The sequence below is a fragment of the Equus przewalskii genome, chromosome 6 (assembly GCF_037783145.1).
Source record: "Equus przewalskii isolate Varuska chromosome 6, EquPr2, whole genome shotgun sequence".
Lineage (NCBI taxonomy): Eukaryota > Metazoa > Chordata > Mammalia > Perissodactyla > Equidae > Equus > Equus przewalskii.
In genome coordinates, this window is record NC_091836.1 from 97,459,607 (window position 1) to 97,473,282 (window position 13,676).

General features: G+C 37.8%; 1 protein-coding gene across 12 annotated transcripts in view; it reads right to left on the reverse strand.

Moving 5' to 3' along the window:
• The window catches only part of IMMP1L (inner mitochondrial membrane peptidase subunit 1), a 73,592-nt gene that overhangs the window by 20,379 nt on the left and 39,537 nt on the right, over positions 1-13,676 (reverse strand). For all 12 annotated transcript variants that reach the window (XM_070626567.1, XM_070626575.1, XM_070626566.1 and 9 more), the window contains 2 exons: positions 4,160-4,293; positions 2,474-2,562 (listed from right to left, as the gene is read on the reverse strand). In XM_070626567.1, the coding sequence (XP_070482668.1) occupies positions 2,474-2,562; positions 4,160-4,293 (223 nt within the window). The remainder of the gene's footprint in view (positions 1-2,473; positions 2,563-4,159; positions 4,294-13,676) is intronic.

The following is a 13,676-nucleotide window of genomic DNA, read 5'->3' on the forward strand; positions in this document are numbered from 1 at the left end:
AAACTTTTTGGTAGCCAGGTCAAAAAAGAAATTATGATTGATCACATGGCAACCATTAACTAATAAAACAAAGTTTAGTTTGGGAGGTATGACAAAATTTTTCGTAACAACTAAATCAAACAGAGATATAAGAAGGATTCTTATGTAAGAGGATGAAAGACACTGTCCTCATCAAAAATCTTACAGAAAATATAGAAACAGTATTCAGAAGGGTCATTTCTTGACGCTATTCTTAATAAGAGTTGAAAGCCATTAAAACATTAACTTCTATAGTCCGGAGGCAACGTAAGTAAGGCTGCCCTTTTTGAAAATGGATAAACTATTCTGTTTCCAATCAACTGGAGTCAGTCAGCGGAGCTGTTCAGGTGAACAAGTTTGCAAAGATTGCAACATACCAACAAAGGTGAATTGGGGTAGCTTTGGAAAAAGAAAGATTTTCTGTGGGTGTTTTATTCAGCTTAAGTTTTCGACCAAATAATCAATATGACTCTCAAACCTGTACTTGAATGGCAACATAAAAATTATAATTCAGTCGAGCTGTTTTTACAGAAAACGATACTAATGCAGACTATATTTCTGGTGCTCTAACCAGATGCAGGCATAGAGCTTAGAGCCAAATACACATCTCTTGGACTCTCCATGCTTTCAAATAGGGTTTAAAAAGGAACCTAACAGAACTAAGACTGAAGTTTTCCTTTCTCGTTTATAGTTAGAAACATCCTTATTATCCTACTAGATCATAAGCCTTTGAAAAGAAGGGTCAATATCTTCTTCATCTTAATGTTCCCCAGAATGTACAATAACATACGAGTAAGAGGAGACTGTGATTGTCTCGAGCACGAGTGTTCTGTGCACTTGACTGTAACAGAGATCCATGTGCTTCAGACACCGGATATGCAGGCTTTCATTTTCCCTACATGGACGGCAGCTAGCAAGAGGGTCTCTTGCGAGGGGTCAGCGATTCCCCTCAAACCTCAGAATCCTGTGCTGCAGAAAAAAGAAAATCAATACTCGGGAGAGCAATATTTTAAAAGTAGAAGTTACCAAATGACTGCCCTGGTTGTAAAAGTTACTTTGGCGTGTCTCCTATAAATGCCAGATTTAGATCTGTCCTGCAACCTAATGGGCCCTCTGAATGAACAGAATACAAAATGAATCCTTCAAAAAATCTTCATTTATTGAATGTAGTTATTTGTATTACTCATCTGAACACAAAGAGTATCAAAAAAAAAAGAGAATATTGAGCCATCCATTCAAAAACTCTAGCCAACAAGTTCAGCCCCTGGTTCAGCACACCAGGACTCTGAGAGCAAAGTCGCGTTGTAGCATGGAAAGTAGGCTTGTCTTCAGGCTACAGAGAGGCCGGGTCTCCAGTTAATCCAAAGACTGGGTTAACTTATTTTGATATGAGTTACAAAGAAAAGGAAGCTAGAACACAGCCTGTTAAATAAGTTTTACTTTATAAATAACTCCGTATCTATCAATTAGGTATCTCAAAGTTGTTATGGGTAAAAGATCTGAAGAATTATTATCCAGGGACCATACTAGACCAGACAGCATGAGCAAGAAAGAGTTTCTATCTGCAGACTCTAAGACGGTAAAAGACCAGTAAATGCAAAGAACAGTTTTACGCTATTCTTGATGATTTTTCAGTAATGTGCAACAGGCTGTAGAAAAGGTCAACAATGAAACTACTTATGCCATAAGCTAAATACCAACTTGAGTCAAATCTGTAGTTTGTGGAGTTGAACGCTGGTATAGGTTTATTTTTTCAGAATTATGAAAAACTAATGGACCTGAGATTTTAGGGAGTCAGAGAGGTGCCCTTTGGAAAATACAGTTAATTAATAATGCTTGACATTCACTCAGAAGGAATAATACAGAGTTAAGCAGAATAAACAGTATCAGAAAGAGTGGAAACACTGTTTAGAAGAGGATTTGAAAAGGTTTAGTGGCAAACAATATTTGCCAAGGAGTTTTTCAACTTAATGTAATTAAATAGGAGAACCATAATAGAAAAGCTTCCTGGCTCCCAGCTATACAGAGAGTTATAGTCTAAAAATCATCCAGGGCTTATCATAAATTAATAGAAATACAAGATTATTGAAAATATTTTTTAAAAAACCACGTATTTAGATACGTCATACAGTTTCTAAGTCCTTAGTTCTTGACTCAAAACATTCTGGGATGCCCCCAAAAGTAAACTAGGCTTAAACGTACGTTATAAAAGGGACTGTACCTCTTTTGGACAATGACACACGGGATGCAGTGACCCAGAAGACTCTGCATGCTTAGAGAAACTATTAAAATTTCTCAAACTGAGAGAAAACATTTGAGTCAAAATTTTATCTGGCTGGTCATTAATTTGGTTATTTACAAAAAAGTTTTTAAAGATAAAGTTAAGAAACTGCAGACAAGACACAACGCGTGTGTGTTTTCGCCATAAACTTATATATTTATGACAGAAATTTACCTTTGGATACCATAAAAATGTCGACTAAGATTTTCTGCACAGACAATATCTGAATTTTGAATTGTAGGCTCCATTGATGGTCCAGAACACTGAAAAGAGAGGTAATTTTGTAATCTGAGTTCAAAACCTTTTTAAATTTAACATAAATCATCTGAGCAGGCTTAAAGGAAAGACAATCAAGCAAACGTTCTTCCAGCTTGGAGGATGACTCCCAATAAGCTGGCAGCTCCCAGATAAGCTCAAGTCTACAGAGTGGCCGCCAGGTCTGGAAACACAGGCAAATACATTAAAAATGGTTTACTGATATTACATTATAACACACAAATAAAGTAACATTCTCTATGTTTCCATATTTTGGCTGTCCTGTAGAATGTAAGCTCCATGAGGGCAGGGACCTTGTCTCTTGGGCTCCCAGCTGTATAGCCAAGGTCAACAACAGGGCTTGGCATAGAGTTGATACTCAATAAATATTTGATGGAAGAATAAATGAATGATTTATTTATTTTCTTGCTATTGTCAAATATCACGCAGCACCCATGATGGTAATTTATTGAGGGGCATCATACTATTCTCAAGGAGTTGATGCCTTTCCTTCTCTTCCAAGAGAATAGCTTACTCATTTGATAGGGCTGCAACCTCTGTTTTCTAATGAAAAATACTGGCATTACGAGACACACTTTAAAGACTTTCAAATTAGCATGTCTTAAAACAATAATATTCATCTATACCTCAAAACTGTTATAAATGATCATTGCCACTTAAAAAATCTAAATATGACCATCTCTATTTACTCCACTTATGCGTAAATGAAACTTTCTACTCAAACTTCCTACTCAGGCAGAAATAAAGTTTGTGTGTGCTACCGCTATAGCCCACTAGAAGTACCAATGCAACTTAAAAAAATCAAAGAGGGGAGCTTCAGTTAAATGTATTTATTTGCATCACTCCAGCTCAACTTGAGCTTGTGACTGAATCTGTTGGGGTAAACCTGACAAAAACAGCAACAGCAACAACAAACCCACCGACTGGCCATTCAATCAATTTACATGACAAAAGGTCAGTACAGTCCTGGCTGATAGATTCATGAGGCAACATGAAGAAGAGGCATTGGTGCAGGCAGCCTGGCCACACTGACGCGAGGCAGAATAATCATCTGTTTTAACAACAGTTAAACATGGTGGTTATAGGAGTTTTGAAAATCAGAGAAATCTGTGCTGAAATTCCAAGTCGGCTACTTACTCACTGGGGGACCCGGAGCAAGTTAGTGAAGCTTTCTGAGCCTCAGTTTCCTCTTACATATAATGAATTTCTAATAAGTATCTGACAGAGTGGAAAAGATTAAATGAGCTAATAAATGTGAAACATCAAACAAACCCTGGAACACAGTAAGCAGCATTCGACAAACGGTAAAAACTATTATTATTGAATCATTAACAGGGCTTTTTGTGCCCCTGTCAGAAACAGAATACAGAACCATATTTAAAGCAATGGTTCTTATATTTTATATCATTGCCAGTTCAAACACACTCTCTTACATCCCAAAATTTAGAAACATTACAAGTTTTAACATTCACACTTTTTTCATTAAATTAATAAGTTCAATTACAATAAAAGAAACGACAAATTTGCCTTCAATTCAAAAAAAGTATATACTTGAAATGATTATTCGTGAATGTAAACACTTACCATGACAACACCACCAACGTATTCAAAAGCACAGTGAGCTATGCAGGCGTACTGGATAGTGTAGCCAACAAGGCGAAAGGTTTTCCCCAGAATACCACGGAGCATAGTTCTATGCAGACTCTGCCACCACGGGCCTGATGGTAAATTTCAAAGTTTCATGATCAATACTATTTAAAAACACTTAAGAAATAGCTCTATCGTAAAGTATTTTAAATCATCCAGAATGTAATAAATGCCTGATATAGTTTGGTGCCCAAAAAACCCAAGAGCTTATTTTCATCTCTGCTAAAGATATTTTAAATGGCAAATTACAGCGACTTAATATTTTGATCTACTGAACAAAGATTATATTCAAATATCACTGGGTTATACATGAATTAGATAACTAGTAGACTCTGAACTTGTCTGTCTCCTTTCACTACGTGGTTATTTCTTGGTATTAAGGCAGATACCTAAAAAGAGATACTAACTCATTCAGGGTACTAATAATAGATTTTCATATTGTTGATTTATACTACATCAATTTTTGTCATAATATCATATGATTTGAAGGAGAAAGCACTAGAACAGGTATATAGAAATCCAAGTTTTAAATTGGTTCCCTTATTAACTTGTGTGAACTTAAATGAATTACTTAACTTCTCTGGGTCTTAATAAAATGGAAATAATATCTCACAGAATGATTCTGAGAATCAAATTCAATAACATGTCAAAGTGCTTTATAAATTATAAAGTCACATTCATTTGTCAACTATTCACTATTGATATAATAATGAACACCTAAATACTATGAAACAGCATAAAGAACCATAGAAAGATTTTTAAAAGCTGTATAAGTTTAAGATGTTAATATTACTCATCTGAAATATCCCCAGTATCTGTCCCTTCTATTCTACTTACCTGTTACAACTATGTTTCAAGCATTTCTCAACTAATGGTCTATGGCTTAGGCCTAGGCTGCTATGCACTGTTCTGAGATTAAATTTACTAAAACACATCAGTAATAATAATACCATGTAACATTTGCTCCACACTTGCTACTTGTTAGGCTTTACAAATTAACCTTTGTAATGTAATATTAGTACCATCCTCATTTTATAGATACAGAAAAAGGCACCTAAGAGTGGTAAACTGACGTGCTGAACATCCCAGAGGCAGGACATGGTGGAGTTGAGACTTAACCCTAAGGTGCCCCGACTCGCCACTCACTGCCCTGCTCAACAGCCTCCAAGAGCAGGCTCACGGTACTCACACTCACGTCCCTCAGTGTCCAACCTCATCTTCCCTGCTGCTCCTACAGGAACAGACCACTCAGTCATACTGGTCTGTTCTTCAGGTAAACTTTGCCCAATCAACACTTACTTACGCCAACAACCACACCTGGATCAGTCTTCCTGAATCCCATCTCCCATCTAATTTGTAACTCTTCTCCAAAGGCTCTTAATAGGTAAGCTTTTCCCTCTCCTCTGAGTCCCTCTGGTCCTCACTGTTCACTGTTTTAGGGTTAAGAACACTGTTTCTAAAGCTCATCTGTCGGAGTTTGTATCCTGGCTCCACATTCTACTTGTGTGACCTTCAGGAAGTTGTTCCGTAAGTCTCAGTGTCTCCATCTGTAAAATGGGCATAGTACCAGAACCCATCTCAGAGGGTCAGTGAAGATTCCATGCGACAAGACATGCAGTCTGCGTAGCAGTCTCAGCGCACGTTAGTTACTGTGTCATTCACTTGGCAATCAGCCTGGACTGCACAACCTCATAACATTAGCTGTAGTTTTCAAGTGTCTAAGTTTCTCACTAACATCTTTTTTTTTTGTTTCCCATTTTTTTTAGGTTATGATAGTTTACAACCTGTGAAATTTCAGTTGTACATTACTATTTGTCAGTCATATTGTAGGTGCACCACTTTTGCTAATTTACCTTTAAATAAAATAGAATTTTAGAGCCCACGGCATAGGACTGTATCTTTTATTAGTGTTTTACTGCTTATGAGTGTTTGTTTGTCTTTAAACATCCACGTCTACTCCCCTAACGAGTCCTCTCCGAGCCGTGCCCAGACCACTCCTTAGGCGCTGGGTCACTCACTGCCTTAAGCACACATGGACCCCAGTGCCCTCTACACTGCACTGATTACCCCTTTCCCTTCCCACACGCTGCATCTGTTCCCACGGCTGTGGCAGTGACTGTGCTTATCCATCTCTGACTTCTCAGGGCCTACCAAAGAAGTCAGTAAACAGAAGGCTTGTCTGACTGAACTAATGAAGGAATACTGAACCCAAATCTCCTACACCTTCCACATCTTCAGCATGACAGAATGCTTATAACGTTCAAAGTGATGATCAGGACTATTGAGATTTTTGTTTAATGAAGAGACACGGTAACGTCATACTCTCTGAAGAAAGTGGGTCTAACATATTAAACAGGCTTCTCATTAAATGTTTCAGGTAATATGAAAATTAACTGCTCCCATCAGTAGGAATCTGGCTTACAATTATAACTGATATACTTTAAAAACTTGTGACTTTTAGAATTCAATAATTAATAATAAGTGCTACTTAAAATTAAAAACACCATAACTGAAGCTCTATTAAGTCAAACAGATTGTTAAGAGGAATGACAAAATAATAATAGAATAAATATTATCAATAAAGTTAACTAGGTTGTCTATACCACTACTTTGCTTCAACTATAAAATTAGGGAAAAAGTGGGCTAAGTCCTAAAACTGAGCTTTGAAAACGAGACCTATGAGAAAAAATTCTAAAAAGCAGTAAAACAGATATGACACATTAAAACAAAAATAAAAATTTGCTTATCTGATGTTAGAGAGGGGACATATTACAAAACAAGAGGAAACACACGGCACTCACCAAGAAGACACTGTAACACAGATAAAAGGTGAAATGAGAGGGTAAATCACTCAGGAAAGTGCCAAAATTTAAATCATTTTGATTATGCAATAGAATCCACTTGGCTAAAAACACACTCAAAAATACAAAGATACTGTAACTATACAATGGTTCTGATTCACTGAGAAGGCTCGCAATTAACTCCCAGTCAGAAGTAACTGGGGCCATAAAGCCCTCCCCTTTTTATTACTTAGACAATGCCCAACTCCAAATACAATATTTGTAATGAAATTATCTCAGAAAATTATAAAACTGAAAGACAGATGAGAGTGATCAGAAGAAAGAAGTTAACAGATCTTGTTTCTTCCCTACAGATACTAGTAACAGAATGGAGTTTGAAGTGTCTAAAATTACTTTGGATCTTAGTCTCTTAAGATGAAAAGACAGCTACGAAGCTATTTAGAGAAGAATCTGAGGATAAAGACTGTTCAGCTTTATACTTAGAAAGTACAATGAGGAGCACTTTGTTAAGAAATATTGAAATTGAGAATAAGCTGATGGATTTTTTAAGAAAAACCTCAGAGTGGAAAGTAGCATACGCATAAGATATAAGCCACAGACACTGCTAGCATTTGGCAGCTCGACTAGCAAAGGGGATTAAGACAGAGGTTCCAAATGTCTGATGTGCACACTCCTTTCAGAGGGTCCAGGAACCCACGTGTGCATCCATGTGCTGGACACCTCGCTTGTCCCTTCAGATTCTCTCCACTCTTCTCACACTGCTCTGTGCCCCTGGAAAACCGGCCTGTGTGAACTACATCAGGGCGCTGCTGCACCCTTTGACTGAACCCCAGGAAGTCAGAGGAAGGAACGGCTGTGTGTTTCCTGGACTCCTTCTCCGTGGGGTCTTCTCAGGTTGGCTATGTCTTTGGACCAAAGGCCGCTGAATCTCCCGAGGCAGTCTGCTGCCCAGGAGTCTCTCTGCTTCTGGGTTCCTGCACACTCCCCCTCCCCTGGTCCTTTCAGGCCTAGGAGGGAAAACAGCTCCACTAGATTCCCCTGTGCCCTGCACACAAGATATAGTCTAAGGATAAAAACATCTGCAAATGAATCCTAAGCTTTTCTTGGTAGGTTTGTTGTTGGTTGTAGCATTTTATGTATATTTCAGACAGCACAAATGAGTAAATACATTAAATTGTTCCAATCAGGATTCTCAATGTGAGAAAAAGAAGCTACAAATATGGAAAGGGAGGTTAGGGATGAGTTGGAGGTATCAAAACAAACATTTAAATAGATAGCACGTGTGTGTTTGTGTCCTGCCTTCCCTGTATAACGTCATCCTAGCGCTGTCCCCTGGAAGACGCAATGCCCCACAGTAGTGACGAGCACCCTTCCAACTGAGATTTCTGGTGTCTAAGCTCCACTCCCCACTGGGAGAGACAGTTTAGGGCAGAATAGTCTTGTTGTTCCAGAACACAAGTACGTGCTTAAAGACTAATGGAGACACAGGAACATTTGAGGGGTCTCTCACTGGCCAAATCTGGGATTTTAAAAAAAGTAATAACAATAAAGGAAAATATATTAAATTAAAAATGAAATCAATTCAGTACATAATATTTTTTAAAGAGAAATATATATTGGGGACAAGGAAAGTTCTTTACCAAAAAATGGCAGCTAATAAATATAGAGGGAATAACAAAATTACCATCAATGTCATAATTGATTCAGGCAAGGTCCATTAATAGACGCTAAAAATTACTGGGTGAAAGGTTGTTGGTAAAAAGGTTATGTGCACAGTATTAAAGTAAATAGCTTCTTATTTACAAAGGGAACAAAATGCTCTTACAGGAGAGATCTGGAAAATATCACCTTAACTAAGTGATCAAATTTAGCTACATAAGTAATGGTACAAACTGATATTATGTAGCCTCCTGACATGATGCAACCACAAGTATATCATCATTTGTGTACTCTTCTTGCCAAAATGTATAACCTAAATCTAATTTTGAACAGTCAGACCTATTCATTCCATATACCCACTGTGGACATTCTACAAGACAACAACTTGGACACTTAAACAATATAAATTTAATGAAAGAAAAAAACAGCAAGAGTACTGTTTTAAATTACAAGAATATAGAAGGACATGACACCCAAATGCAATATGAAATCCTTAATTGGACCCTAGAGCAAAAGAAAAAAAAGCAATAAAAGGCATTTTGGGGAAAAATGGGGAAATTTGAATATGGTCTGTAAATCAAAATACATCATTGTCTCAATGTTAGATTTCTTAACATCATGGCTATGCAGGAGAATGATCTTGTTCATAGGAGAAAAACATTGAATTATTTAGAGATAAATGTCATGTCTACAACTTCTTTTCATACAATTTACTTCTACCACTATTAACATAGATACACAGATGCAGAGAAATCTATACATACACACATATACATATATACATATACACACATCTAATTATATACAGATATATGGAGGAACAGAGCAAGTTAATGTGGAAAAAGGTTTATTTCAAATCCAGATGGAGTGTATAAGAATGTGCATAGTATTGTTTTTTTCAACTTTATTATAGAGTAGAATTTTTTAAAAAAGAAACACTTGGGGGAAAAGAGTGTCCTCATGGTCATTCAGTCATATTTATTGAGCTTCTACTATATATCAGATACTGTCTTCAGTCTGCAAATACAACAGTGAACATGACGCCTGCCCTTGGAGAGCTTATGGCTTACGGGGGCGGATGTCACACACACACAAAGGAGACAAATAAACACATAAATATATTAAGCAGTTTCCATAAAGAAAAAAATAAAGTGATAAAGAATGATGGGGTGGGGAGCATACTTTCTTCAGCAGGAATCAGGAAAGATTTCGCTAAGGAAACACCATTGAAGTTGGTTTTGGAAACAGCACCATGGAAAGGGCGGGAAGAACACTCTTCAAGGGGCAGACCAGACCACACTCGCGGGCTCAGGAACGAAGAGGCTGGAGCACTGTGTGAAGGACGCAGAATGAGACTCCAGAGAGGCAAGATTATTCAAAGTCTGGTAGAATTTTGGATTTTATTCTAAGTAACGGGAAGCCACCGAAGGATCTTGGCAGGAGGGTAACATGGTCTAATTTACAATTTAAGATTGCTCTCATTGCTTTGGGGAGAAAGACCTGGAATGGGAGCAGGGACAGAGAAGCTGGGATGGCAGTTCGGCAGGCAAGAGATCATCCATGGTGGTGGCAGGGGAGACGGAGAGAAACGAGCGGATGTGAGAAACTTAGGAAGCAAAACAAATGGCAAGAGAAAGGGAAAGATCCAAGTGACAGTCCAGTTTCTGGACTAAGTAGCTGGGTAAATGGAGGCCTATCCACACGGTTCTACTCGTGCCATATGGGGGTAGAAAACGAAGGACCCGGTTTGGGTCACGTTAAATTTGATATATTTGTGAGATATCCAGGTGGACATTATGAGACTGCAGCTCTGTAGCTCAAAGGAAGCTTCAGACATGGCAAGTCTTGAAAAAATAATTCCTGAGTGCAGACTGTATCCTGCTGCAAACGAGAACACTAGAGTAACAGTAACTTATACGAGGGGTTTATTTTCTAATAACATGAACTGCCACTTCCAAGTTACAAGCAGGCAGAAGTATCAGGAATTTACTGTCTTTTTATGCAGGAAAAAAAAATCTTTGTTCTTTCTACATCTAACTGGCCACAATTATATAACTAAGCACAAGGGTGCTGGAGAATACTGCTCTTTTCTTTATAAGCTTTGTAGGATCATTTGACCTTTAAAAATCATTGAGTATTACCTAGGCAAGAAAAAACTTCTTAAGTATGAAAGGGAGATGTGGAAATGGAGACAACTCATACAGTCAACTTTTTGGAAAAGTTTGGCTATGAAGGCAAGCTGAACAGCAGAGCAGGGTTTTTCATCCTCAGCAATATCGACACCCGAGCCAGACGATTCTTTGCTGTGGCAGCTACCTTCCGCACTGTAGGATGCTGGCAGCATGTCTGCTGCCAGCCACCTCGAGCTGCCAGCAAAGCCTCCAAGGTTAGCTATGGTGTTTGGGCTACACAAGGTCACCCCCCAGGAGTAAGGGCAAAACTGAAACAGATCAGCCTTCACAAAGAATACGACCAACCCTTGACGGGAGTGAAGTAACCTGTTCACACACTATCTACCTGCTGGGAGAAACAAGGCAAAACAAAAACCCTTATTTTCATAGGAAGAATACAACATTATTTAGAACTCCTACAACACTTTTTATGATCTTGGGGTGGCAAGGCCTTTTTTAAAAAAATTGAGATATAATTCACATACCATAGAATTCACTCTTTTAAAGGGTATAATTCAGTCATTTCTAGTATATCCACAACGTTTTCAGTTTTAGTATATCCATCATCATTATCTAGTTCCAGAACATTTTCATCACCTCAAAAAGAAAGCCTATACCCATTAGAGGTCACTCTTCACCCCCTCTTCTTTCCTTCTAGCTCCTGGAAACTGTGTCTCCATGGATTTCTTTATTCTGAACATTTCACATAAATGGAATCACACAATGTTACTATTTTTTGATTAGCTTCTTTTACCCATTACAATGTTTCCAAGGTTCACACATGTTGTAGGCATGTATCAGTACATCATTCCTTTTGATGGTTGAATAATATTCCACACATGGATGTATCATTTTTGTTTATCCATTCATCAATTGATGGACATTTGGGTATTCACTTTTTGGTTATTACGAAGAATGCTGCTATGAACATTTGTGTACAGGTTTTATGGGATGTATGTTTTCAACTCTCTTGAGTATATACCTAGGAGTGGAATTGCTGGGTCACACGGAAATGTTGTGTTTAACATTCTGAGGAACTGCCAAACAGTTTTCTAAAGTGGCTGCACCATTTCATATTTTCACTGGCAACATATAAGGGTTCCAATTTCCCCACATCCTGGCCTACAACCCTTGTTATTGTCCACGTTTTGATCATAGCCATCCTAGTAAGCATGAGTGTTATCTCCCTGTGGCCTTGATTTGCATTTCCCTGACAACCAATGATGTTGAGCAGCTTTTTCATGTGCTTATTGGCCATTTATCTATCTTCTTTGGAGAAATCCTCTACCCATTTTTTGAAAATTGGGGTATAATTTCTAATTTAATTAAAGAAAAGATTATAAGCCTACTCTAAAATAGGACCAAGTGACTGCATGCAATCAAAGCATACTATAAAATAGAATGCATTCACTGAAAGCCAAGGGACAACAATTTACAACAGAAACAGACAAACAGGGGATTCAGATATTGATATTAACACATGAAGACTTGAAAATAACTACGGTTAGCATTCTGAAAAAAGGGAGGAAAAGATGGTGAAGTTCAGCAGAGACTAAAATCTATAAACAAAAGAATCAAACAGAAATTCTACACAGCACCACACCACAGAATGAAATATAATAACTGAAATTTAGGGGCCACCCTGTGGCCGAGTGGTTAAGTTTGTGCGCTCCGCTTTGGCGGCCCAGGGTTCCGCCGGTTGGAATCCTGGGTGTGGACATGGCACTGCTCATCAGGTCACGCTGAGATGGCATCCCACACGGCACAACTAGAAGGACCCACAACTAAAATATGCAACTATGTACTGGGGTGCTTTGGGGAGAAAAAGGAAAAATAAAATCTTTAAAAAAAAAAATAAATAACTGAAATTTAAAATTCATTACATGGATTAGTAGCAGATTAGACTCAGCCTAACAGAAGACAAGTTGGGAGAAAGTAATCATACTGAAGCATACAGAGGAAAACAGGCAGGCCATACAGGAAAAAAGTATAATCAGAGATCTAAAGGAGAGGAAAAGAGAATAGGACAGAAGCAGTATTTTGAAGAAATACTGGTAGAGAACTTTCCAAAACTGATAAAGACATTAACTCACAAATTCAAGAAACTTAGCAAACCCTGAACAGGATAAAACAAAACAAACAAAATACATACCGGTACAGTACAGTCAGACTGCTGAAATTAAGACAATGAAATAAAACAATGAGGAAGCAAAACTACTGAGATGGTAAAAAAAAAAAAATTAGTGTTTGGGGGGAATGAATAGGTGGAACACAAAGGATTTTCAGGGAAGTGAAAATTCTGATACTATAACGATAGATACATGTCATCACACATTTGTCCAAACCCATAGAACATACAACACCAAGAGTGAACCCTGATGTAAAGCCGGACTTTGAGTGATTACGATGTGTCAATGTAGCTTCATCAGTTGTTACAGATGCACCATCTGGAGGGGGATGCTGATAGCAGAGGACGCTGTGCATGTGTGGGGGCAGGGAGTACAGGGAAAATCTCTGTACCTGCTCCTCAATTTTGCTGTGAACCTTACAGTGCTCTAAAAACATAAAGTCTTAAAAAAAAGACAATGAAAAAAATTTAAAATTGGTCAGAAATAAAGACTGCCTTATTTTCAAAGGAATAATTTTGTCTGTTCAACAGAAAAGAATGGCTAACTTTTTATTAAAGATAATGAAAACCAGAAGAAAATAAAGTGTCATCTTTAACATGCTGAAATTGCCAATCTATAATTCTATACCCAGTGAAAACATCCCTCAAAAGCTAAAGTAAAAATAAAAACATTTTCAGAAAACAAGTTTTGAGAC